Source organism: Anarhichas minor, unplaced genomic scaffold (genome assembly GCF_050575085.1).
Source record: "Anarhichas minor isolate MPS153535 unplaced genomic scaffold, ASM5057508v1 ptg000004l, whole genome shotgun sequence".
Classification (NCBI taxonomy): Eukaryota; Metazoa; Chordata; class Actinopteri; order Perciformes; family Anarhichadidae; genus Anarhichas; species Anarhichas minor.
Window position 1 is genome coordinate 2,697,995 of NW_027466450.1, and position 27,116 is coordinate 2,725,110.

At 41.8% G+C, this 27,116-nt stretch overlaps 1 protein-coding gene across 4 annotated transcripts; it reads left to right on the forward strand.

Annotated features, from left to right (window-relative positions):
• Positions 1-419: 419 nt before the first annotated feature.
• On the forward strand, positions 420-25,852 carry arhgef7a (Rho guanine nucleotide exchange factor (GEF) 7a). Of its 4 annotated transcripts, XM_076106198.1 has the most exons (24): positions 420-529; positions 636-906; positions 2,758-2,844; positions 3,931-4,014; positions 9,002-9,086; positions 9,231-9,364; positions 10,425-10,626; positions 11,756-11,844; positions 12,463-12,557; positions 12,720-12,815; positions 13,109-13,231; positions 14,576-14,714; positions 14,798-14,857; positions 14,976-15,122; positions 16,376-16,462; positions 16,626-16,704; positions 16,784-16,923; positions 18,123-18,344; positions 18,438-18,531; positions 18,927-19,016; positions 19,452-19,631; positions 23,428-23,527; positions 24,587-24,641; positions 24,894-25,852. In XM_076106198.1, the coding sequence occupies exons 2-24, from the start codon at positions 742-744 to the stop codon at positions 25,014-25,016; spliced, it is 2,676 nt and encodes an 891-aa protein (XP_075962313.1). In that variant the 5' UTR covers positions 420-529; positions 636-741; the 3' UTR covers positions 25,017-25,852. The 4 variants fall into 4 exon arrangements, with proteins under 4 accessions (XP_075962313.1, XP_075962301.1, XP_075962282.1 ...); XM_076106186.1 differs by lacking the exon at positions 19,452-19,631; XM_076106167.1 differs by lacking the exon at positions 19,452-19,631 and having other exon boundaries at positions 18,123-18,531.
• The last annotated feature ends 1,264 nt before the right edge of the window (positions 25,853-27,116 follow it).

Consider the following 27,116-nt stretch of genomic DNA (forward strand, 5'->3'; position numbering starts at 1 on the left):
AAATGTAGGCAAATGTACATACAGTGTCAACATTAAAGCTCCTTGTTCTATACCTGCCTTTTGAATCGAGGCCTGTCCAAAACACCACAGCTCACAGCAGATAACAGCAGATAGTCTGCGGCGTGGTTTTAATAAACCAAAAAAAACCGAGCAGGATATGCAAAGCCGCGCAGAGAAAAAGCCTATTCATGTCACGCTGAGGCGCACCAACAACTGCTTGGGCTGGCTTGTCCCTCATGTGTGATGTCATCCAATGGATAAGGGGTGGCTGGCGGCTGCGATGCGCATGTATGCAGTCCGCTGCCTGAACGCATCACAGAGAACCGCGCTTGACAGCTTGCCAGGTTAGCGGGGGGGGGGGGGGGGGGGGGGGGGGTGAACACACACACACACACACACACACACACACACACACACACACACACACACACACACACACACACACACACACACACACACACACCATTCAAGGGAGGAAACCAGACCTGCTGAACATCCACCAGCCAGCCGTCATCCGCATCCACCAGAGGTAGAGGGTTTCCCGCAGCCTCTCTCTCTCTCTCATCGACATCTCATGCATCATTTTTTTTTTGGAGAGGAGGGGGGATTGATTATGTTTCTGTTCTAACACACAGATGACAGCGTAACCGGGGCGGTGAGCTGTTCAGATACACCCCCCCCCCCCAAAAAAAACAACAACCCCACAGCCGCTTTGTTGGACGGGATCTGTTGTGACTGGACATGAATTCGGCGGAACAGACGGTTACGTGGTTGATTACGCTCGGGGTGCTGGAGTCGCCGAAGAAGACCATCTCGGATCCCGAAGCGTTTCTGCAGACCTCCCTGAAAGATGGGGTGGTGTTGTGTCGGCTGCTGGAGCGGCTCAGCCCGGGGTCCACGGAGAAAGTAAGGGCAACATACACCCCCCCTCTTCCTCCCCTTCCCTCTGCATAACCAACCGCCCGCCCCGTCGGCGCGTCTGTGTGCTGCCCAGATCCATGAAACCGACGCGGGTTTGTTGTCTGGCTTCTCTCTCTCTGCCCAGTGGTCCGTGAGGCGATTTCTTTTGTAGGTCACGACAGCCCGGGTTATTGTCTGCGAAAAACAGCGCTCATGTTAAACGGCTGCACACAACACGTATGTCAGCGTGAGGCCCCTGTTTCCACCGCGTATTGATCTTTGCTCTAACATCACAGCAGACGGGAAATTGACAGATCAAATGTCCAAGGAGCTATTAGAACCGCCATGGCCTTAATATTGAAGGCCTCGTTTAGTGTGCATTTAATGCAGCTTTTAAACGCTCAACACATCTGCGTTATCGTGTGGAGCCCCTGTGTTAAATGTCCTTTTTTTTAAATCCAGGGCGTTGTGGCTTGTATGTCACTGCGTGTTGACACTGATCGGCCAGTGATGACCAGCTATCTGTGCACAGATCACAGCAATAATAAGAGTGGGCCGCCATTGACTGCAAAGGCAGACAGACAGGAGATGGACCCTCTCCCCATTTAAAGAAACAGCGCAGTGTTTGTGTCTGTCGGAGGATAGCGTCGGCCACTTTAGACAGCTACCTGAGGGAGGCAATGTTTTCCTCCAATTTTGTTTGTTAAATGGCAAACATGCTGCCTCCGTTTTGTCCCTCTGACACCGACAATGGGTTGTTTAAATTCTGAGACGAAGCGAAATAATGTTTCACTATTGTGCACACAGGAGAGGATTTGATGTGGGCTAAAACTATCCCTACCTGAGAACAAATGAAATAGGTGCCTTGTCCTGACGGGTTAAATCCAAGTCAGTGTGGCAGAATCAGCCAATATATTGCTGATCTGAATTCTGTCATCTCATTTGGGTAGGTTTGAAAAGCAAAATTGTATTGAGACGTAACTGCTAAGATTTCAAGACTTGGAAAACTGTTAAGGGTTAAAAGCCTCTGTCCCGCCCCACAACAGCATGTTCATATTATCAAACATGTTCATATTATCAAACTAAGCATTGTTGTGAGAAATCAATCCAAATGGTGTGAAATTGGAAAATAAATTGAGTTTCAATACAAATCTAAATCTCTTCTCAGAGAAGAGAAGCTTTCTGTAACTCTCTTTAAGTGTAACATTCCAATAGCGATATATTGGCCAATATTCTACCTAAACACGTAACATAAACATGTTTTTTTAAATATAAGGATCCCATTAATTTGCTGTAAAACAATTTTGACTAATAAGTGTCCTGAGAGGAACATTTATAGAGGAAAATGTAACTTACCATTGCCCTCTGGTGGACAAACTGCATTGGGGACACTTCTTAAATTAACCTCAAACATATATTTGGCACATTCGCCCTTACTGTACATTTCTTGTTCCTTATCAACCAACGTAAACACCAATATGATACATGTGTGATAAGCTGACAATGGCTGATCTATCCGTTGCGCTCTAAATACGTACTACTGCCAGTTATTACTACAAATAGTACTTCCTCATGCCGTGCTTTCCCACTTTCCCCCCAAACATTTACATGTTGAGCTTCTGTAAAAATGATCTAAAATCCCTGGGCTCGTCGGTAATTGGCTAGTCATATTGTGCCACTGTCTGGTCCAGATGTGGCCTCTATGTGGGCCACAGCTGGGTCGGATGACAGTTGCTACCAGGGTAGATACCAGTGCTTTGTAGATCAGAGTTTATACATACTGTATCATGGTTCTTTCCAATTAGCTGTAACAGGCCTCTTTGCCTCCCTCGCTTGCATCTCTGCCTTGCCTTTTAGATTCCGCCCAGTTACTTTTCATGGACAGATGAAAGGCCATGTGAGGCTGGTGGACCTGAAGCAACATGTATTGCCCCAATTCCACCGGTATTCTCATTTTTCTTTAAATGAAACATTCTTTTGATTGCTCAAGTCTGTATTAATCACTGAAGGTTACATGCACACAGGCTAATCTCAGTACCAAGAGGTAGATGTATTGAGAAATATAAGCAAAACTGAAATGAGAAAAATGTGAAACATGTAGGCTCGATAACGTCATTATAATGACTGATGCTTTACTTTAATGTGCACATCACTTTAATATTGAAGCTAATAAAGGTGGAGCTCATTTCAACTGCTCGATCTGCTGGGCAGCTTGTGGATTTCTCCAGAGGATCAATAAAGTTTTATCTAAATCTATATTATATTATAATGAATTTGTTGATTGTGTTTTGTATTATAAGACCGATCTGAACCTGTAAAGTAACTAAAGTTATTAGATAAATGCATGGGAGTAAAAAGTACAATATTTGCATCTGAGTTGTAGAGGAGTAGAAGTTTAAAGTAGCAGTAAATAGAAATACTCAAGTGAAGCACAAGTACCTCCACGTTTTACTTAAGTACAGTACTTGACTAAATGTAGTTACTTTCCACCATTGCTCATATACTCCGTTGCCAGCTTTGTAAGTACAGTAACTAAAACTAACGCAGTCTAGTGTTGCTGTAAATCCTATTTTCATGAAGGTTGTACTGTTTTAGTAGATTCAACTTTATATGAATTGCATTACCTTATATTGAAAGGTGTTTCTAGTATTCTGTCCAACCCCTGAGGCTTATTTTGTCTTCTTCATCTCAACATTTTCTTCTCCACCAGTTTGTCAGAGTAGGTCGTGATTAAACAAAACCAGTGCGCCCATAGGCCACAGCAGCATCGGTGGGGAGAACCTGTTTGCCAACGTCATTTCCCTCGACGCCAATACACACGCAGCCTCCTCCACTTCCCCGCTGCGGGATCAGCCTCTCCCCCGGAGTGTCAGGCTCGCTGCAAACAGATAAACACAGTAGAATGCGTGTCGAGAGAGAAGATACATGTTTTACGCCTGATAAACCCGGCAGCGTGGACAAAAAAAACAAGAAACGCGCGCGGCGTGAACGGGACGCTTTCTCTCTAACCGGCGTTTCCGTCTTTTCCAGATTTACCAAGAACCGAAGAACGACGGCGAGTGCCTGAGCAACATAAAGGAGTTCCTGAAGGGCTGCACATCGTTCCGCGTCGAGGTGAGTACCTTCTCCGATTCTGGGCTCGCCTTGTGTTTACACCGCAAACCGTCCCGCATATAATGATACCACCGAGATGTGATGTTTGCGAACGCGCACGTTGAAAGAGGAGAGACACTGGTACGATAAACAATGGGCTCGTGGAGCCCCTGACAGAGGGAGGAGGAGTGAACTGCAAGCGGAGAACAATCACCCATCGGCCCGGCTGAGAGACATTTGCTCGTCCGTTCGGTGGCGATACATTATTACAACATGATGGCGACCTCGATCAGCTGTGAGTGATTACACTATGACATTGCAGAGCTTGCTCACATTTTCCTGCTTAGGTTTAGAACGTATGGTGTTTGCGCTTTCTAATTAATGCAGCGCTTTGTCCTCGGGCTCGTGCGCGGCTTTGTTGTCACACTAGCCCTTGTATAAACATTTCTTTTTTTGTTGTTGCTAAGAACCAATTGCCACAGCTAAGCACAATATGGGGCCATGGTTATGTAAGTGGGTCTTGCTCAAACATGGTAATTACGGTCTGATTATTATGACGGTGTGCAGTTTAGACATGTCCCCGGATCAAGTGCCTCACCCTTGCAGAGCTTCCAGCGGATGGAAGTATTTTGGGTATAATGTAGTTATGGCTGGTGTGTGGCAAATGGAGGACAGCTAGCTGTTTAAGTGTGTGTGTGTGTGTGTGTGTGTGTGTGTGTGTGTGTGTGTGTGTGTGTGTGTGTGTGTGTGTGTGTGTGTGTGTGTGTGTGTGTGTGTGTTGGCCAGTCCATAGAAGGGGTCATTGAACCATCCTAGTTTGACAATGCAGCTCAGTGTTCCTCAGTGTCGCCTCTGCCTACCAAGTGTTGCAGCCCACCGAGGCTGAGATTGGGTGAGACATGAGCGCTGTCATATAAAGTGTGTGAGACATGCCCTGTAGTAACACTTTAGTTTACAGACAGATGAAAATGTCCGGGAAGCAAAGGGCATCCTTCTTTGGAAAAAGGGCCTCTGTTTGTTTTAGCTCACCACGGGGACAGGTTCGGCCAGCGTTGGGCAATAATCTGCAGTTTTTATTGGTAACAAATAGTCAAATTCCCATCATAAACACTCTTTTATGTCGTGCTGACTTGTGCCTTCACTGGTGGAGATACTGTGTTGCGCTACGTTAGGTCCTTGCGTACAAGAGAGCGTGTTCAAATACATGCCAATTTATTATTCTTTTTTTTGTGAACTGGACACAGCAGGATTACAGTACTTTCGAGACATGGCGGTCCTCCCGTTCACCATCTGCGGAGCAAAGATGGACCTTCTCCAAGAGCCCAAAGCACTGCTGGCTCTGACCCCAGGTAGCAGCGGCTGCAGATTAGAGCAGTGGCCCCTAACACGAGGAAGCCTGTCAGATAGACGCTGTGCTTTTTGCAGTCCTGACCTGCCTCTTTTTAATGGAGTTCAGCTGGGTGTTGGGCTGAACAGTCAACAGTGCTATGGCCCGTCTCGTCTGGATATTTCAACTTGGATTGATCGCCTTTAGATCTAATTTGGATACCTCATGCAGATTAGACACTCAAGACCGCGTCTCACACTCGGGCAGCTGCTGTTACTGACCCTTAACCCCTAATGTCTTTGACCACAGGAAGTGATCATTAGAATTCCCATGACCCCACTGCTCCCTCTGGAATAGTAACCTTACCCCGTGTCCACACTGAGAATAATCACGGATCCATCTGTCTGAACTAATGGGAGACTCTGAATCCATTGCCATCCAAAATATAGACCAGCTAAGGCTGTTGTGTTGTATAGATATCGTAGTAGACGGATAGTGCTGTTGAAGGCATGATATATATATTTTGTATTGATTTAACTGTTAAAAATGTATCAGAACTGTCACTGATCAATCGACTGAGCTCCAGTTGGCTCGTCACTAAAAAGAGTCTGATGAAGCGACATGTGAAACGCGTCTTTTTTGTTTTTAATGTAATCTGTCAATAATGTAGTGTCTGTCCTTGTGTGCGCTGGAACTTTGATTTATTTTGGTGTGAATATACCGGCACATTTATATTTATTTGGCAAATCTTCTGCAGTCAGTGGCTCTGCGACCCGTAGACATCAGCAGCAGGCCTGTGCTGTACTGCAGCCGTCTGCACCAGATAAACAATACCGATAAACTGGCCCGGTCGATGCGTCCAAGCAGATGTAATACATTCTCAAATACCAAGATTGGCCTTAAAAGGGCAGTATCAGTTGGGCCATAATGTTCATTTCTTGCTTGTCGATGTGGTTTTTGTCATCAGGAACTGAAACACATGATCAGTTGAATTGGGGTCTGCTGACTTACTTGGCCGGTGAAGAATATCCCACTGTTTGGCTTTTCAGCTGCTTGGCTGCATGTTTAGGATCATTGTCCGAAAATTGGGACAAAGGTTCCAATTCTGTCAACTCTATATGGATGTGAACACCCTCAGTTACGGTTAAAAGTCAACACTTTAACCCCATCGCTTTGTGTCCATCCACTATCAGTCTAAATACTCTATGTATTTAAGTAATCTCTTACTAAGAAGTCTGATGTGCAACCATATCCCGTTAACCGTAGCATACATGGAGTAGTGGGTTGCAGGTAAACACTGCCATGACACAATCATGGGAGCAGTTCAGCACGTTGTTGCAGCTTGCTGAGTCACAGAGGGGTGTTGCACTATTATTGTCTCCGCCTGCTCTGAGGGATCATTACCTGACTGTGATGCCGAGGCCCAGCGGACATGTACGAGCCCGTCGTACATAAATGTATGATTTACATCCTCCGTCGTGTTTCTGTAGACTGGTAACTTTTTTTTTTTCCTTCTTCTAATTGAGGATCTGTTAGAATGACTTGAAGAAAAGTTAAGTACAAATACTAAATGTCACAGTTTCGGTCCCAGTGGAAGTATTGACGTGTGAGGAAGAGGATGCTTTCACATGAATGCTCCTCAAGGACAGCAAGTCTTCCAGTAGTTTGTGCGCACACACACACACACACACACACACACACACACACACAAACGCACTCCTGCAAACACACATTCATATATTCCCTTAGGACATATCTGCAATCAGAGCGGAAGATGAAAGCGACTCGTATCTCACAGACAGTCACTCACTCTCAGTATAACTGAAGCGAGAGCAACCAATCACATGAAGCTCTTACACAGTAACAGAGATGACGGCTACAGTCATCAACAGAGATACAATCACTGCCATTCATAGTGACCGAGAGGCTGGTGAGGGTCACACTGACGGTAATACAGACCTTACACTTCTACTGCAATTAAAGGAGAAGGCAAGGCATTCTACATTTTTGTCAACAAATCCCATTAAAGAAACAAAAGCCATCAATGCATCGGTCTGTATCTCAATACTTTCTGACTTCCCTGCCCTGTCTGTGACACCCACGCCCTGTAATGTTATCGTCATTGCAAGTCTCTAACTCGTAAATTGCGTTCACAACCTCTTAGACTTTAGTGAAAGCTCCAAAGTATCCGACTTGGCGCTTAATATTGTGGAAGTTCCTGAAAGCAAGCAAGCACGCACGCAGGGATTGTTTTGCCACTTCTTTTTAGGAAACCTTACTTGAACATAGAGCTGGGGATCATTTAGAGTTGTCTTGATAATCGAGCCGACGCAGTGCTTGAGTTTCTGTGCCGATACCAGAACGGCTTTTAACTTTGAGAAATATAATCATGTCTTTCTACAGAGCCCTTTTCTCATTTAACAACAGACGGGAAATGTTATTTAGGCACAAGCAGCCGTCTAACATCTGTGAAATGTATGTTGAAGTCAGTAACTATTTAGGGTTGTAACAATATACCACCGTATTAAGATTGACAGTTATCATACCTTAGCTTAGCTACGCAAATGAGAAAAAAAAACCTGCCATGAGTGAGTGTGTGTGAGTAAAAGGTACGGACAGGAGCAGTCCGACTGTGACGTTGTGCACCTACAGTATATGTTAATTGTAACTAATCGAAGGACATTATTTTAATAGCTTACATCTGATGCTATTTTTCATTTAGTAGTTAATTTAACATGCTACAGTGCTGCTAACATGTGAACTAATATGCTGTAGTTATATAACATAGAATAGTTGTAACGGATGGTAGAAATAATAATAGTGCAATAGCGTATGCCTTGAAACCGTGATATGTTCTGTGACGGTTATTATACCGTGAAAGTCTCATACCGTAATAACCCTAATAATCGAATGTCAGATACATCCATCTGACAAGACGTTCAATGCCAACTTGCGGTACTTGATATTTTTTAATGGGGACACATTTTGCCCCTCTCAAACTGGAGCATTTGTAGGGAAATATTCTTAGCTGCGGATTAATGCACATTTAGTGCACCAGGTTGGTGTATGTGGGATTGATTTAAGATAGACTGCAGTGCCCGTGTTTATTGTAATGACACATGTCACTCATTGTACATTGCACTTAGTTTTGATGCGAGTTCACTTGATTCTGGCCATATTGTTATTGGATGACGATATGTAAATTAGCCCGATATATCAGCCTTTGGCAGACAGGAAAGACTTGTCAGTAGTATAGAGTCATTGGCGGTTATGGTATTTCCATGGGATTTGTTGGTAATAAGAAAAAATACAGAATATAGCAGACCTTATCTTTTGATGCTCCTGTATGAAGGGAACTCTGCTTCCGTCAGTGTCTTTTGTAATGCACATAACTCAGCCAGTATGGTAGAACGCTGTAAACAGTGTGTGATTGTAGCTGCTGCAGATATATATCTGAGCTATATATAAACTGAGCTACTTCTGTCAAGGGTAAGAAGAGTTATCGATTGACTGCTCAGTGCTGGCAGTGTGGCCCAGTGACGACACGCTGCTACTGTGCTGCAATTAGCGATTAAAAGGGAAATGCTGTTACTCTCTGACTCATGTTCTTCTGCTCTCTCTCTCTCTCTCTCTCTCTCCCTCTCTCCCTCTCTCCCTCTCTCTGTCCTCTCTCACCCACAGCCGTTTGAGGCCAGCGACCTGCTGCTTGGACTGAACTTCTCGAAGGTGCTGAGCAGTCTGGTTTCTCTCAATAAAGTGACTGCAGGTGAGTCAAAAACAAGGTGCAATGTGTGCGAGTTACATCATGCGTGTGGATGTTTTTATGAAAGACAGGCGAGCAGTCATGAGCGTGTGGGAGCCGACTGCAGATACCAGGTCTGGTGTATTTGTGTTCCCCCTCTCTGTCCAGATATCGGCGTGGGCAGTGACTCGGTGTGCGCCCGACACTCTTCAGCCCATCGCATCAAGTCGTTTGAGTCGCTGTCCTCTCAGGCTTCGCTGGGCCGGTCCTCCAAGCTGCTGCAGAACCAGTTTCGCAGTCTGGTAAGGTCAACACTCACCAACAGCACAGTTACAGTAGATCCAAGTCGCTGAAAAAAACAAAAAAAATCACACGATAACAATTAACACCTGTCAAATACAATGCAATACAAAGCAACGGCCATGCAGCGGATACTGCCTTAGTGAAGCTTTAAATGTACAGTCGTTGATGAGACTGTGTCTTGATATTTCAGTTCACGGTTTATGTGATGTCTAATTGTTATAGCACACAAATAGATAGTTAAAGGTCAGAACCACGCAGGTGTTTTCAGTTGTTTCTGTCAGGAGAAATTCAACACGTGTTGAATGATAAAGGGAGTAAGTTGTCTCGTTCTAACAGGTGCAACAAGACTAATGTTGGAGTCATGGACAAACAAAAAACAAAGTCTTCACATGTCCACACAGTGCTGCAGGGTAGTTTGTACAATTTTAATATCATTTTGTGTAATTAAATTGGCACAGAATGATGCAAACTTTTGTTGAAGTGGCACCTTAGTTAACGACTTGAGACTTTTCTTTCTGACTGTGTAGATAAACACAGAAATGACGGGGCTAAAGAGAGGGACAGGATTTTAACAGAGGACCCAGCCAAAATTGAAGTGGGTATGTTTCATAACCACTAAGGCCATCAGGATGCCCACATAAGGCACGCCTTTTCATGAAAGCTTTGTAGAGACACTGATGCAGCAACTTAAGCAGCCCTACGACAAATAAATAACAACAAAGGGAAATGAGATTGAAAAATCAACGAAGAGTTCCTTCAATGCACATAATCAAAATGAACGAGGTGCCTTGAACCAGCGTGTTCCCTCAAAATCAAATCCACATCTATAGTAGTTGTTTATTCTATTTGTTCGTCCCACCTGCTGTCTGTCACAACTCAGTCAAGCCAACAATCAATCGAGTTATAAATGGTCAAATCTACCAGCAAATATAGCTTGATTTTGATCAGTTACAATATAATAATCCTAGCTTCATATCTCTTGATATAGTATTTCACCTCCTGTCTGTTTCTGCTCACGTTTTCTTCCCTCCTTGGTGACATCCCTCCCACGTTCGCCAGGACATGTCAGAAAACAGTGGACAGCATCTGCTGGTGAGGGCCCGCTTCAACTTCCAGCAGAACAACGAGGATGAGCTCACCTTCGACAAGGGTGACCTCATCGGCGTGATTCGCCAGGAGGAGGGCGGCTGGTGGGAGGGGACGTTCAATGGCAGGACCGGGTGGTTTCCTACCAACTATGTCCGCGAGCTCAAGGGCTCTGGTAGGTACCTCAACCACCTCTGTAAGAGACTTCAACCTCAATACAGCCCTGTAGTGATTCATCACATTATATTCTATTTGTTTCAATCTCCACTTCAAACTACATCAATTTAAATAGTCTTCCTCCCCTGCATGTGTCTGTGAATGATCACAGAGCAGCTTGAAAGATTAAATCATTTTAACAGATGTTTTTTACAACCACTATATAACACATCACAGTTGTCATTGTCATTCCATCAGGCCTTACAACAGTAACGCAGCCCCACATCTGCTGCTTCTCAGGCCTGCAGCTTAAGATCTGATCCTCTGTGAGAATGACATTTATTTATTCGCTTCAACAGTTTAATGACCATATTTGGCGAGTGTAAGAACAAACGGTATAGAATACATTAAACAGTTCATGTGAAGAAAAGCAATAAGAATACGGATAAGATGAGTGAACCAAGAGATTCAGACATTTAGAGCGCTTCTTGCACATGGGATAAATGAAATGCTGAGATTAAGTGGAAAAGAGGACAAAACAGCGCTGCTGAAGCACTGTGTTATTGAGCTGTTATCTTTTTTTTTTCTTAATTGATATTATTGTATGTGAAAATCCTAATACACATACAGTAAACATAAGCATACGGTGCATGCCTGATGTGGAGTTACTGTGGCTATCAAGCAGTGTAAAGACAGTATCTGCTTTAGTTGTGCAATAAAACGACAAGCCACAATACGCTTTTCTTACAGGGACTTTGTTATTTATTGCCAATAGCCATAAATATCTTTATGCAGCCAATTATATTTGTACTTTTTGGGAGGAGTAGCCTCAGTTGGAACAAACACTGGAATGTTCCAACGGTGCGATTCATCTCTAAAATCAGGATAATAGTTCAGATTGTGATACCATATCAGCACTCATCCTCACATAATTTGGGAATTAAACGTCATGATACATTTATGATATTATTGATAGCCATAGGCCAAAATACTGCCAATTGTTCCACTTTTATACGACTTTTAATATTTCATGCATAAAATAATTAAGGCTTGGTTTTCATTGAAAATGTTTGCTTTCATGTCTCACCAGATAAAGTGCTAGATAAGACGTATGTGTCCTAATTCATTTCTTTTGTCTCTGGCTGCAGACAAACAAGTGTCCCCCAAGTCTGGCACTCTTAAGAGCCCCCCTAAAGGCTTTGACACCTCTGCGATCAGCAAGACGTACTATAACTTGGTAAGGACGCAACTCAACAGTTATTTAAAATCAGATTATGTTCCCTTTTTTTTTTGCTTTCTTTTTTTCTCTTTCTCCACAAACATGTTGAAATGAAAGGATTCTGTCTCCGTTTTGAGTACTTTTTAGTGCCTCTTTATTAGTCTGTGCTTAAATCTGCATCTTTCCCTTTTTGTATTGATAAATTCTCCTGCCTGAAGGTAATAACATGGAGCACCAGGATAGAATCTAGCTGGCCTCTTCAACACAGCTCTCTGAACAACTCATTGACATACTTTCTCTCCTCTAAATGTCTAAAATACTCTGTGACTACCCTTGAAAATGTTACTGCTGCTGAGAGCAGCTGTGGTTTGTAAAACTGTCATCACAGTTGGATAATAAGAAAAGTGAATTGGACCAAAGACACATTTACATTCTAACATGTACATGTTATAATGTTTTGTATGGATTTATAACAAAAAAAATTATGACACACTCATGAAATACACTACAATGAAACTGTAATTCCTGAAGAAATGGCTGCTATAATGAACAGAGCTGATTTTCCAAGACCTCTTCCAGTTCTTTAGATCGGGACACTTTCTAAATTGAAGCTGTTTTTTTCTGTTTCTATTGTAGGTGTTGCAGAACATTTTAGAAACGGAGACAGAATATTCCAAGGACCTTCAGAGCCTCCTGACAAACTACCTTCGCCCTCTTCAGAGCATTGACAAGTATGACTCATTTACACATAAAGCTTGCTGAAACCAGGTTATTCATGATTCTTGTACAACAGGAACCCTGGATCAATTAGATTCTATACACTTCCCAAACAGCAAATCTGAGTTGGGTACCTGACTTTCCATTGCATGTCACTGAATATGTTTTTCCTGCAGACTGAGCAGCTTAGATGTGGCTCTGATTCTGGGAAATCTTGAGGAGATCAGCACCTTCCAGCAGATGCTCGTCCAATCGCTGGAGGAGTGCACCAAGTTAGTCCCCCCCCCCCCCCCCCCCCCCCCCCCCACACACACACACACACACACACACACACACACACAGCCTCACTGCAGCAGCAGCAGCCTCATTGTTGCATAATAAGCAGAGGGACATCTAGTGTTGGGTCGGATGTACTACAGGGATGTTGGATGAAACCACAGACTAAGGGATTTGTCATATATTGTGGCACACATACACATTCCATATACTTCTGCTATGTTGTCTTGTCTGTGTATGAGAGTTTTTTTTAAAGAAGCTCTTGTGTGACCTTTCTTTTTGTCTGCAGGCTTCCAGAGAGCCAGCAAAGGGTGGGAGGCTTCTTCCTCAACCTCATGCCACAGATGAAGGCGCTGTATGTCGGTTACTGCTCCAACCACCCGTCTGCAGTTAGTTTGCTCACCCAGCACAGGTACGTCTGCACATCAACTACATATAGTTTTATTTTACGGTGTTTGCAACCTGTTTTCATGCAACCGTTCACAAGGGAGAAGAAGAGGGGCTTTGTGTTGCATAACACAGGAAACAGCTGTTATAGCAGCTTGTATTAGAAAAGGAAAAAGGGTCTGGTTGTATTGCTGAAGTTTATCTTAGTTTTACAGTTGTAGCGATCTGCTGTTCGCTCGTTGTGGCAGCTTCCCTCGCTTGTCACTCCGGACAAATAGTGCTTAACACAATTAAATATAGCTGAAGGAGAGATAATTAAATAAACACTTTAGAGGTCCACATTTTTAACCCGCCTTGAAACATACACGTGCAAAACCTACCTGTACCTGACATGCATGAATAGATTTTTACAAAGAGAGTCCCAAACCAAAAGTAACCCAAGGATCGTTTAGAAACTGTTTAAAAAAGGCCAGAGGATTATCACACCTGATCTAACATGTATTTGACCACAACACTCACAAATAGAGAAAGATAACAGCATGATGCTCCACCAGTGAACAGGTAGCTGCATTGAAAAAGAGCAGCAGAACCTTTTATTAACTGCACTTTTCCAGTTTACATGCATCACTTCAAAAAACACACTTTCCTCTTGCACTGATCTCTTGAGACCTGCTGCAATAGAACGGGGCTTTGTTTGGACCTGATTAAATACTTTTATCTACTTTATAACTCAACTGGTAGAAGTTGACCTGAGCATCCGAGTAATGTGAACTGTCAGCCTCGACAGTGTATGTTTATTTAAAATTGTTATTATTATTGTCTATCATTCTAATGTAAGTATTTAGGAACTATTATTGTGAATCACAATACACTGCCTTTTGAGGCCTTATGATCACAACTTTATGACAATTTATGATCATTATGGAGGATGTCATTTGTGGTGCTGTAAAGGTGATTCGGTTTTCATCCTTTGCCAGAACAGTTTTCCTGTTTTTCACACATACTGTTGTAGTTTTTGCCACATGTTTGAAAAACATCATTTGACTCCTATCCAGCTGCCTTTATAACTTTGTTCACTTAGGTCAAAGTTAATTTCGTCACATTGCACAGACAAAGGCAGCAAGTGAGTGCGTTGTAACAGGTTGAATGCCGGTTAGCAACGTGCGTCAGCTTTAATAAGAGGTCTGACGTTCAGTGTTTTTGTGAATGAGTTTTCTAGCCAGTAACAGTTAACTAACAGAGGCCCATCTCTCAACAGGGAAGTTAAGGTTTGTAATGTTGACCGAAACGTCATTGTAGTTCATAAAGGTTACACGGTAGATTAAATGAATCATTTATTTTGTCTCTCTGTCTTTCCGTCCCCTTGCAGTGAAGTGTTGGGGGAGTTCATGGAGGGGCGAGGTGCCGTCAGTCCTGGGATTCTCACCCTGACCACAGGCCTCAGTAAACCCTTTATGAGACTCGCCAAATACCCCAACTTACTCAAAGAGCTTGAGCGGCACATGGAGGTGTGTATCTAAACATCTGTCTACTTGTGTTATGATGCGTGGTTAACAACCAACGTGTTTCTTTTTTATTTATTTTTCTTCAGGAGAGTCATCCTGACCGGCCAGACATTCAGAAGTGCATGGCGTCTTTCAAAAATCTGTCTGTAAGATGATCTCACTTCCTCCCCTGTCAGATGTAGCATGTAACCAGACTTGAAACCAGACTCGATAAATTAATTAACAGCCAGGTCTTTAAGCATCCGTTTGTTTCCGTTGTGTCAGGCTCAGTGCCAGGAGGTGCGGAAGCGTAAGGAGCTCGAGCTGCAGATTCTCACGGAGTCCATCCGGCTGTGGGAGGGGGATGACATCAAGACCCTCGGCTCTGTGCTCTACATGAGCCAGGTCTTAGTCCAGAGTCCTGGCTCCGAGGTACCAACACCATCTAAAGATAGCGTCCACACTAACTTCTGCCCAACCTGTTACTCTGCTATGTTGATAGGATGCACACTGCTGACTTAGACTGTGAATGAATCACTATAAACGCTTCATATACAGTTAACCACTGCTTTAGTAAGCTCACAAAGCAAAATCAACAACATAAATGGCGGAGATCAACCCAGAAATCATAAGTAAATCATGCTTATTACTTGACAAGAACTTCTGGATCATCACCATCCTTCAGCTTTCATTGAACTCTCACAGTGATGATTTATTTGTCATAAATTAACTCTCAGTTCGAGTTCTCTGTGACTGAGAAGAGCAAAAGTAATCTTTTAATTGTGGCATCTTAAGTGGACAGAAACATTAATGGCGATAAAAAGCGGCTTTCCAGTTTGAATGCACTAACCGTAAGTAGCTTTGGACAAAAGCATCTGCCAAACGTATGAAATGAAATTGAATGATTTAGAGAACATGTTGTAAATTACTCCACAAGACTGTGGACTGGAGAGCACCTCTCTTTAAAAGATTCATCAAAAGTGACAGCTCCAGATATTTTTCTTCATTGTGATTCAATAGTACTTCCTCTAAACTCAAAGATGTATCTTGTAATCAAACAATGTAATGTAATTTGCTTAACTTGAGAGCTTTTTCAGTTACTGCATGAATTGTTAAAGGTGGACTAGTTCATGTCAAAGATTCACAATAATCAATGGCAACCCTACAAAAATACAATTGTAATACGTAACAATTTTACATCAACATTGTTTCTTTGCTACTACTCCCTACACATGTATGATTTGTCAATAAATCTGAATAATAGTTGTATAACTTTATAGACTTCTGCGTAAATGACCTTAAACTTGCCGTCATCTATCTGTGCTTTGTTCCTGTTGCTGTTGCAGCTAACTTACTCTGGTGCGTAGAAAACAAAAACAAAGAGCGTTTAAGAGGCGATTAAACGAGCTTGAGAGCCTCTTGGGAAGATGTGGGGGAAACGAATGTGGGTATTAAACTATACGCACGTTTGTAAGTGAAATGTGTAATGCACCGACGGCCTGGGCTCTGCTGTGGTTGTCAATGTCACATTAAAGATGCACTTTGTAGAAAACAAGTTTCGTAGTAATGAGTGGTCGGTTGTTAAACTGTAGACAGTCTGAAATGGTTTCATCTCGCCGTGAGTCTTTCTTCTGAACTGGCCTTCTTGAATCAACACTTACTTCCATCTCATTATTGTTTGTCAGGAGAAGAGTGAGCGTTACCTCATGCTCTTCCCTCACGTCCTCCTCATGTTGTCTGCGAGCCCCAGAATGAGTGGCTTCATATTCCAGGTCAGTAGGAAACGTTTTGTCGGATCAGTCTCACCTGAATCTCCTCTGTGTTAGGGAATGATAACATATGTATCTCTCTATCTAGTTTTGAACCTTGATGAAGTGGATGAAAGGTAATTTCTCTGTTACATCTTGATTCTAATGTGATGATTTCCCTCTGCAGGGAAAACTGCCCCTGGCCAGCATGACGGTGACCAAACTAGAAGACTGTGAAGCACATAGAAACGCCTTTGAGCTCAACGGTAAGACGACATGAGATGAGCAAGGGTGTAATTGCTTTACGCATAAACACCTTCATATTGATTGTCTCCCTCCCTGCAGGTACAATGTTTGACCGTCTCCAGGTTGTGTGCACCAACCAACAGGACCTGCAGGACTGGGTGGAACACCTGACCAGACAGATCAAACACACTGCATCCACAGGATCCAGCCACAAACCACTCACTGTTCCCTGCCACACGGTCAGAAGCCACAATAATACACACTCGCATACAGATGGTTTTCTTTCATACCCAATGTGGTGTAAACACTGTGATTATATATGTTGATTTCTCACAGATGTTTTTTTTATCAGCCATCACCGCCTGTGCTCGCATAATGGCCAGCAATCCTCTAAAATGACTGTACAGCCCTGTGTGAAGTGGCTTGCACAATTGCATTTAATGAATTGAATATGAATACGTAGCAATCAACATTCAGCGTTATCCTTGTATAAACAATCAAGAATAATGATCGTGTTATCTACAATAGGCCATTTGCATGTAGGTGGCTGCATTATGGCACAAGGTAACTGTCTGAAAAATCATTTAAAATCTATCTGCGGTACTTCAGTTAAGGAGAATGTAATGTTCTTGTATGATTCAGATTCAGTTTTTCTTAATCGATTTGGCTCGTTTTTTTAAAAAACTGTTAACATTCAGCTTTACTAGTTGAAGGCGAATGTGTATCGCACTGAGCGTTTTAGATTACCATTTCAGCAGAATGTTTAGTGGGAAAAGTCAGTACAGTACAATACTGTAGTACACGGAACAAGCATATGCACATTTGTATGAATACAGTAAATGTGCAGCAATGTGTTGCATGTACTGTAAACATAAAATTCACCTTTGATCTTTCATGTAAAGTCAGTGAACAGAAAAAAAACAACCCCGCGACAAGAAATTGCATGTGATGGCTCAAGCAATGAAAGAATGTTTTGAAGAGCAAGACAATTTTAGTGAAAATCAACTCTTCAGCGAGACACGTGGAAATGGTTACCGTGCAAATTGCTGACAATCGTGCTTTACTCTTTTGTGCACATGTGCCAAAGCACATGCAGTTTGCTTGAGTGAATGAGGTATTCAAATATGTTGTGAACAACAAACTAATTGTTTGAAGATTTCTTGGCTTCTAAGCGCTGCGTTTCTGAAACGGACCAATGAATATTTGCAATATTTTGATGACAGTTTTGAGAAACAGTTGGCTATAACTTATTGGAGATGCACCCCTGCCAAGTCTTCTACCACTGTGACTCAGAGTTTCTCTCTGAAAAGTACACAATAAAATATGGTGATGCATCTACTGGGTGTTAATTAATCATTCAAGAGAGAATGTTAAGTAGAGGAGCAGAAGTTTTTTTTTGTGATGTTATTAAACAAGCCCTTTTTGTTTCCTTCCTCAGCTCCCATCTCACCCTCTCACCCCGTCCCGGCATTCTGAGGGGAGGGGCATGACAGTGGCTCCCACCTACCACACCCTTCCTCACCCCTCCTCCCACGGAATGTCTCACAGCACCATGATGTGGGGCCCACTGGAACCACCCAACACCCCCAAACCCTGGAGCCTGAGCTGCCTGCGCCCTGCACCCCCTCTACGACCCTCTGCAGCCCTCTGCTACAAGGAGGTGAAGGGGCCACGTTGTTATGTAGCTAGCACTTCTTTATATGTCCTTATGTTAATTGTCATTCAATTGTCTCACTTCTGTCTTTTTTTTCAGGATCTTAGTAAAAGTCCTAAGAGTGTGAAGAAACTCCTTCCCAAACGCAAGCCTGAGAGGAAACAGTCTGAGGAGGAGTTTGCCTTGAGGAAGAGTATGTTTAAAGTCTTTCCTGTTTATGTCCAGAGTTTGTGTTGAACTCAACAAATGCACCAAATGTATTTGTTTCAATGAAATACAAAAAAGTCAAACAACACTGATGTGTATATGTCCGTTAAACATGGAGATACAGCCCAGAGACTGTTAGTTTAGCTTATCTTAGCTTAGCAGGGGGGAAACGGCTAACATGCTCCAACAACTTCAAGAAAAAAACAGATATTGTTGCTTTCACATTTCTGTTTGTGTAACAAATGAGATATAACATACTTCCTAAAATGTCAAACTATTCTTTAAATGTTTGCAGATGCTGTTATTTGTGCTGACAGTAGGAGGATTGAGGGGCATGAGAATGTGAATTGATTATCTCCCCTTCACCTTCTCTTTTCTCAGGTACAGCTGCTCTAGAAGAAGATGCCCAGATCCTAAAAGTTATTGAGGCATACTGCACCAGCGCTAAAACCAGGCAGACCCTTAACTCCAGTAAGAAAACACCACATCTTACTTCTATAGAGTATGTGCATGCACGAAAGAAGAAAGGTTGATACTGGCGCGTACAGTCTTTGTTACTGCTCTACCTGTATTCTTTTACTCAATGCCTTTCTTTAACCCTGGTATTCTGAACTGATCTTTCTAACAGTATCTTCTCCTTCTGTCTGTCTCTCCTCCACTCCTCACTTTTTGACATTGATCCGTTTTACCTGGAGTTCCTTCTTTTTCTCATAAATCTTTGTTTTTTTTCCCCATCCTGCATCTCTCATTATTATTTTTTTTTTTTATGATCGATCATTTGTTGCGTGCTACATATGCTACCCCCTTCTTCTGCACCACCATTCTTTTTTTTTTTTTTTTCCCTCTTCCATTTCCTCCCTCTACATTCGCACCATCACCGCCAAATCTTCGCCCCGCTCTGACCAGCCTGGCAAGGCACTGACCTGATGCACAACCACGTGCTGGCCGACGTGGACCGGTCCTGTCTGGACTCGCCGGGCCGCCGTAGCAGCGTGTCGAGGCCAGAGTTGTCCTCTGACCTTTCGGAGGACTCTGACTATGACTCCATCTGGACCACCCACAGTTACAGGATGGGTTCGGTGCCGCGTAAGAGCTGCATCTCTCACCAGAACTAAAGAACGTACAGTACCGCCACGCTGTACCGTAATGTAACGTACAGCGCGCTTACCTCTTGTACCGTCAATGTATGAAAAGAAACTTGATTTTTTTTAATTTATCTATTTATTTTCTATTATATATTAAGTTTTTTTTGTTAACTTATTTGCTTTATTTATTTCTAGATTGTTTGTTTTAAGATGTTTTAAGCATCTCCCTGTTGCCTTTGCCACTTTTCCCTTTTATGTGCCTCCTCTCTTTGTGTAGTTGTCATGCAGTAAGTGTTTGGTAATTCCTGTTAATTTATCTTGAATGTGACCACTCCCCTTGCTTGACCATAAATGTGGCGGACTCTCAGCAGGGAGCGGAGGGGTGCTGGAGTGGAATATAGGGGAGGGATAACTAATGGAGGGAGAGATGGGGACTGAGCTTTTCCTGTCTGATATTCAGATGTAATTCAGGAACGACGAGTGTATTCTATTTACCATGTACTACTTCTCTCCGGTATGTGTTTCGAGAGTATGTATGCTCAAACATAGCACAGATGCCATACACACACACACCCGCACAGGTTCAGGCACACATGCCCCTGCTGCCTGATAATATAGCGGCATGCAAATGAAATATCCAAATTCTTAATAACATTGCTGTTTTCATAATTTTTTTATCTTTATACATGTTACTAAGCAGGTTTAAATTTAACGTACCACACGACCAAAAGCTACTAAATACTATAATTGCTTTGCAAAAATGTAATACTTTGTGAAAGGATAATAGCTAGTGGACTAAGATGGTGAATTTAAAGGGTCAGTTCATCAGAGAAAAAAAAACACTTATCTATAGTTGTATCCAGCCATTCATATAGTTTTATTGGCCATTTTCTCTTAGATTTCTTCAACTCTGATACATTCGAAGTGAATAACATTTTGTTTGTGGTGCTCCCAGCTTTGAAAAATTATATTTACAACATATTGTGTCTTTCCAGAATCAGTGTCCCCATTACTCTGGATATTCCAAAGATCTCACTGTCAACAGATTAATTCAAACGAGTTCCTACTGAGGAAATTGTCACTACCAAAACTGTTAACAGCTTTACCAACACATCCTTTTTGGAAAGTTATTTTTTCTATCCTGTGAGCGCCACAAACTAAATTCCTTGTAATGGTGTGGATGCAGATATCTCAGTCAGTAACCTGGAATACTTTCTCTGTCACAGAATGAGAAAGTAGTTTGTTTTAGGTTTTTGGCAAACTGGCCCTTTAAGTCATTAATTTTGAGATTTGACTGTATTGTGTAGTCCCCTAAGTATCATCCTTAAAAGCCTGATCTTCCATCCAGTAATGTTGCCGTCTGTCAGTGGTTCTACAGGGTTGCATTTATGTTAAGTTTGAAACCTCAAGTTAGTGTGTTGACAAAATAAAAAGATTAATTTAAACCAAGCATAGCATACCAGCCTGACAAAATTAACTACTGTGTAAACTGTTAACTCAGATACAGTCCTGTAATACAAATCAAATGCCTTTTTGTTTAATGTCTCCTGCTAGTTAAAGGAATAATTTATTTAAATACGCTTATCTGCTTTCTTTCTGAGAGGTAGTTGAGAAGATCGGTATCAGATCGGTCCATTTAAAACAAAACTGGAGCCAGGAGCAGGTTAACGTAGCTCAGCATTTAGAGTGGAAACGGGAAACGGCTATCCTGGATGTGTCCAGTTATCGGCACCTCTAGAGCCCACTATACAAGATAAACCTTTGTTATCCCCGTACATGTAAGAGTAGGAGTCAAGAACCCGCCGAGATAAATAAGAACAAAAAATAGATAATTATGAAATAAATAAAAGTGGGGAATGAGACCAGGCTGGAATGAGTATACAGTGCGTATAATAGTGAATATATGTACAGTCTATCAATTTAAATATACACAAACAAAGCCTGTAACCTGTTGATCAGTGAGCTTTAGAGGTGCTTGTACGTGGGTTTGGACATTCAGTCCTAATGCCAAGCACAACAAACTCAAGATTGATATTTATGTTTTTGTCTCAGTCATGGAAATTAAGTAAATGAGTAAAATCTAATTTCATGTTTTAATCCTATGTACCACGAGAACAACAAATTAATTAAAATTTGCTAGGCTCCTCTGCTTCCAGTCTTTACGCTAAGCTAAGCTAAGCTAACCAAATCAACTGCTAGCTCTAGCTTCATATTTATATTTACATACATGAGTGTGTTATCAATCTTCTCATCAAACTCGAAGCAAATAAGCCTATTTCCCAAAATGTTGAGCTGTTGTAGCAGTTAGTAGACTCTGACAATTTGACCAGGTTAGCTTAATGTGACAACAAACATCCCTTGTGTCACAACACAACTTGCATCTATGCTACGGCCTCATGAGCCAGACATGCCTTAGTGTTGTCCGGCTTGTGAGGTTTTAATGACTATTTTTATGAAGAAGTATTTTTCCAGTGTCGGTAATAAAAGTACAGGTTGGCATCCACTTACAGTAGAGTCTATCTCCTCTTACAGCACGCAATGTGGGTGAGATATGGAATATATTGGTCCATGTTACAGTACTATTTACTGTTTCTGTAATGATTCCTCTGTTGTATTCATTATTTTGTTTACAGGCATTTCTTTTTATTTATTTACAAATTTTTTTTCTGTATGTCAATGTTTACAAAATGATCCCTGGAAGAATCATTTATTTTCTATTTTACGATTTTATTGCTCTGTATCAAAGTTTACACTGAAAATTATAACATGAAGTGTTTTAAATTATTTTGCACAATCATGTAACGGGCCAGCGGGGGTGGGGGATAGAATCTGTTAATATCTGTACTTTTTGTCGTCTACCTAGAGTGTGTATGATATCGTCCTAAAGGTAGACTTGAGTATTCAGTGTTACTGTAAAGTAAAATGCTCATTCGTAGTGTAAATGCTCACCGTTGGTGTTTTGAAAGCATTAAGGAAAAAAAAAAAATAGAAACAAGAGACCGTGATTATACAGAAACATTTCTATGTGAGCTACTCATTCAATCTCAGAAAACTGTCAGAGTGGACTTTACATACAAGAGCACATCGTCTCCCTTTCTGTAAATACTAGTTGTCATGGAGCAAGAAAAATAAAGTCCATTCTACCTTCTGTGAGTGTTTGAGCTAAGAATATCACTGTCCTTATATCATGTGCTATACTTTGTGACAGGTGTATTCTGTGGTTTAAGAAGTCAAACAGGCAGAGTGAAAAGAGACCAACTGTCTATGACCAACCGTGTCCTCTGTGTGCTCTAATGCTGTATTCAGTTCACACATGTGACCATGTCTTATCTGCAAACAGCGCCTTCGGTGTATTTGTTCTACTCTGCTGAAGTGTTCAAGTCCCAAAACGCTGTATTATGAGTTTTGAATAAATCTGTCATTTGATAGACGCTGGCATTCTGGTGGTTTGTGAGAACAGCAAATCTGGTTGTGTTTAGTGTGTAGATTGTGGGGTTATCATTCATTTCTGATTGACAAAGAAATGTGAATGAATGAATGAATGAATAGATTTGTGTTTTTTTTTCGTCGCCAGATATCTCCACAGCCTCTCATTTCCTTTTCACTTTTGTCTGGCTCTTGTCTGACGTCTCGTCTGTGCACGACTAACACGCTACTACTACCCATTTTGGTCTGTGCTTGGTTCTCTTTGATGCTGACTGTAACTTGTTCCAATAAGGAGTTCTGTACCGACTCATCTTACTACAAGGGGACAAAGCACAGTACCGATTGTTGAGTGCTCTTTTGTTTTGAAACAGGACCGCAAAGGGAATCGGAGCTGCATGTGATCATCCCCGGTGAGAAGAAAATCCTGGTGGAGGATCCCCGTCGCAATGGACAAAGTACTGTAGAAGAAAAGTAAGTTCATCGAGAAATATCTCTTTAACGCTTCACATTTGCCTGATTCACGTTATTAACATATTGAAAAGACCAAAACCAACGATGCCCAAACCCGATTGGTTCCTACTGAAGAAGGGGTCACAACTGCACAACTTGATGTTTTAAAAAGGCTCAGTCATTTTCTAAATCAGATGGGCACTGGATATTTTTTTACAAACATCACTTAAACAGGAGCAATTGGTGCATTTCTTTTGGAGACTATTTCCATAAATCAATTCATTTTTTCAAACTGTTTTTGTCATGAGTACTTTCACACAGAACGCTAAAAAAAGAAACCAAATATTTTTCCAGAAGGTCGATTTTTCCGAGCTTTCACACCGTGAATAAAGGCATCAACCAACCATGCTGTGCGGAACAGACATATTCACAAAGTTCACTATAGTGTAGCTGGTGGTTATGAGTTGAGCCTGTGCTTAAAAGGATTATAAAACAAACCAAACCAAGTCCAAAGACGGCAAACTTCATTCATCTTTTCAACCTGGACAAAGGCAGCGCATACTAGATCTAATCCTTCTGTTCTTATGGCATATGTTTACCAAAGAGAACTTAAAAGTCACTTGGAGCTTTTCCATAAAAGGAAACTCAATGAAATAGTTTACAGTAGTTTAAGCTATACAACAGTTTACCTCAGACAGACTGCTAGACACTACTGTGGATCAATAGGATCCCGGTAGTTGGTCCTTTGAATATCATCATTAACAAGAAAAATTTAATATTACCAGATTTACCCTTTTAGTTTCAAAAAGATACGCTTTTCAAGTGAATCTTTAAGCAACACTCACATGGCCGTATGTGCACTGAAACAGATTTGGTTGATGTAACTGTCCTCTCGTCCACACTGGTTGGGAAGTGATCTATTCATAATGCGAATCAAATGGAAGAAATGGGGGGTGAAAATCCACAGCCTCTGTTCTGTGAGGGCTGTTTTAATATAGACTTGAAAAGTATGAACCTACCCTTAACCAGCCTTGTGGGCATCACTGAGGTGCTGACTTGTACATTCGTATCATCCTCAAGGAGCCTGGTGGACGTGGTGTACGCCCTGAGGGATGAGGTTCAAGAGCTGAAACAGGTGAATATTTTATGAATGGGATGTTTAATGAAGGAGCATGATGGTGTGATTTATCTAATATATGACTCGGTTCAAATTAGCTGTAATGGTGCCGAGGAGGCATACTGTTTTCAGTATTGAAATGCATTTGGAGCTATCTTTTTTGTGAGCCGGTCGTTTTCTGTTCTCTGGCACATACGAAGTTTGAAACATCAACGCGTGTCCCATTATTTGGGCTAATGACATGAAGGATAAGACTGTTTTTCCACACAGGATAACAAGAAAATGAAGAGGTCCCTGGAGGAGGAGCAGAGAGCACGGAAGGATCTGGAAAAAGTTGTGAAGAGGGTGTTAAAGAGCATGAATGACCCGACATGGGATGAGACGAACCTCTGAGGCTCTTGTGTACCATCTTCATCTGAAGCTTGGAAAAGAGAAAGAAAGAGCATGAACGTGTGTGTGTGAGAGTGTGAGTGTGAGTGTGAGTGAAGTGCCCACAATCACACAAATAATTTAAGGTTGGTTGTGAGTGAGCGGACGAGTGAATCTGTAAGCAGGTAATCGTGTGCTTGTTGGAGATGGATGTGTGTGTTTGCTCTACGAGGAGAGTCGTCACTGCCCCGCCGGTGAAAAGACAAAAACCACCGCGATGTAATGCTGAATGGGGTCGACCATTTATCGCCACGGTTAACATTCCAACACCAACTGAAAATGGCGAGGAGATTACACACTTAACCCTCCGTGTGTCCATAACGTCCATCATCAGTGTCTTTGGGAGTGTTCAGCGTGGCTGGAATACAAGTGGAGAGGAGTCCTCTCCCTCTGTCTACAATCATTAAACGGTCCGCTGTCCAATGGTACATATTGATACTTTAATGGTGATAATATTCACAAAGGCCTTGGACAAGTCTGAACTTGAACCATACCATTTCATAACCTCTCATTTGTTATTTAATTTTGTATGAATTGATTTTGGTTCCGTCTTTTCCTGACAAAGGCTTAGCCTGGTGTTTTGAGGAAGTGAAGATTGTTGCAGGAAACTCATCTTTTGTGTCTGTTTTTTTTTCATTTTCATTTTTTGTCCTCTTTATTGTTTGACCACTTTGCGGTTTCACTTTCTTTCTAGGGATCCTAGGGAATTGTACAGATATTGAAGTTGTACTGTATAATGTAAATACTGCTAATAGATGAGCCTTTGTCCTTTGGGAGAAATAAACGTGTTCTTAAAATAATGACTGTCAATAATGAGTTGCTGCTAAATCTGCTCTGACAAAACAAAGGAACAAGGAAACTCTGCTCTCTTAGTCTCTCAGACAAAGACACACTTACTCAATAGCACCATGGCTGGATTACCAAGTAGGCAAGGCCACTCGGGCCTCAGGACCCCAAATGCCCAAACAAATCCCAGTTTCACTATGTCGTAATTGTTTGTATATAATTTGATTGTTAAAGAATGTATTTTAGTTCATATTGTACTTCTGTGGAGCTAAAGAAGTTGTGTTCAATCAAACTAATTGATGAACAGAAAACCAAAGACCAGTCCACACAAACTAGTTGGCTTAGTGCTGTGGTTCCAAAGCTTTTTGGCTTGTTGCCCTTTAAAAAAACAACTAAAAACACATTTTATGTATCAGATTTTCTGTCCCTCCTTTAGGATCTCATCAGCATCTCGTGACCTCTCAGATTTACCCTGGGTCCCATTGGGGGTCCCAATAGGTGTGGAACCATGTGGCCTGGTACTGGGTGTAATGAATAACGAGAGAGATAAATCCCACCTGAGATTTGGTTATACATGCCTTTGAAAAGTATTGACCCCATTCTTATAATTTCCTGGTGTTATTTATATTATATTGTCTTTACATTACTAAATCACTGTGGAAATATTTTTCCATCTTTTATGGACACTGTTCAAATGAAAAAAGTACTACTGTAGTATATAAAGTATAAAAAAAACAAATTGATACAAAAATACTGTCCTACATGTTAAAAGATCTTAACTTAATTTTAGTCTAAAATGAACAATTTATTAGAAAAAAGATTAGCAGATTATAGCAGAAATGACTAGCTAGTGTGAAAACTGCTCCCATATGCAATCAGGACAAACAAACAACCAGTTGGCTGGCCAGCTAACAATGATTCTATATTATACAAAGAAAGTCAAAAGCCAGTCTAATTATAGCTGTGCAACTCCGCCCACACGTGATACACTGCCACAGGTATCCAACGCACCCTTTGCAAAAAAGGCGGTCTGTTTGGTTTTAATCCACTTTCCGTCCGCCATGTTGCCACTGCACTCGTTAAACGTTATTTGCTAACTTTTCAAACACTACTGCTGCTGCTGCCCAAGTAGCATTTCAGCTCGTCTGATAACAAGTGTGTTCATTCCGTGCTGTTTGTTGCTAGTATTTCCGGTCTCATGTAAGCCTAAAGAAGAGTGTTCCTCTCTGTTGGTAGATTCAGCAGCACCTACTCCCACACCACTCCACTTTCATGTCA

What these genes read in the sequence shown, in the direction of transcription:
- arhgef7a (XM_076106198.1), top strand. Translation starts at nt 742, where the DNA reads ATGAATTCGGCGGAACAGACGGTTACGTGGTTGATTACGCTCGGGGTG. An exon ending in GCCCGGGGTCCACGGAGAAA is followed by an intron (nt 907 to 2,757) that starts GTAAGGGCAACA and finishes CTTGCCTTTTAG; the next exon opens with ATTCCGCCCAGTTACTTTTC. An exon ending in GCACATCGTTCCGCGTCGAG is followed by an intron (nt 4,015 to 9,001) that starts GTGAGTACCTTC and finishes TCTCACCCACAG; the next exon opens with CCGTTTGAGGCCAGCGACCT.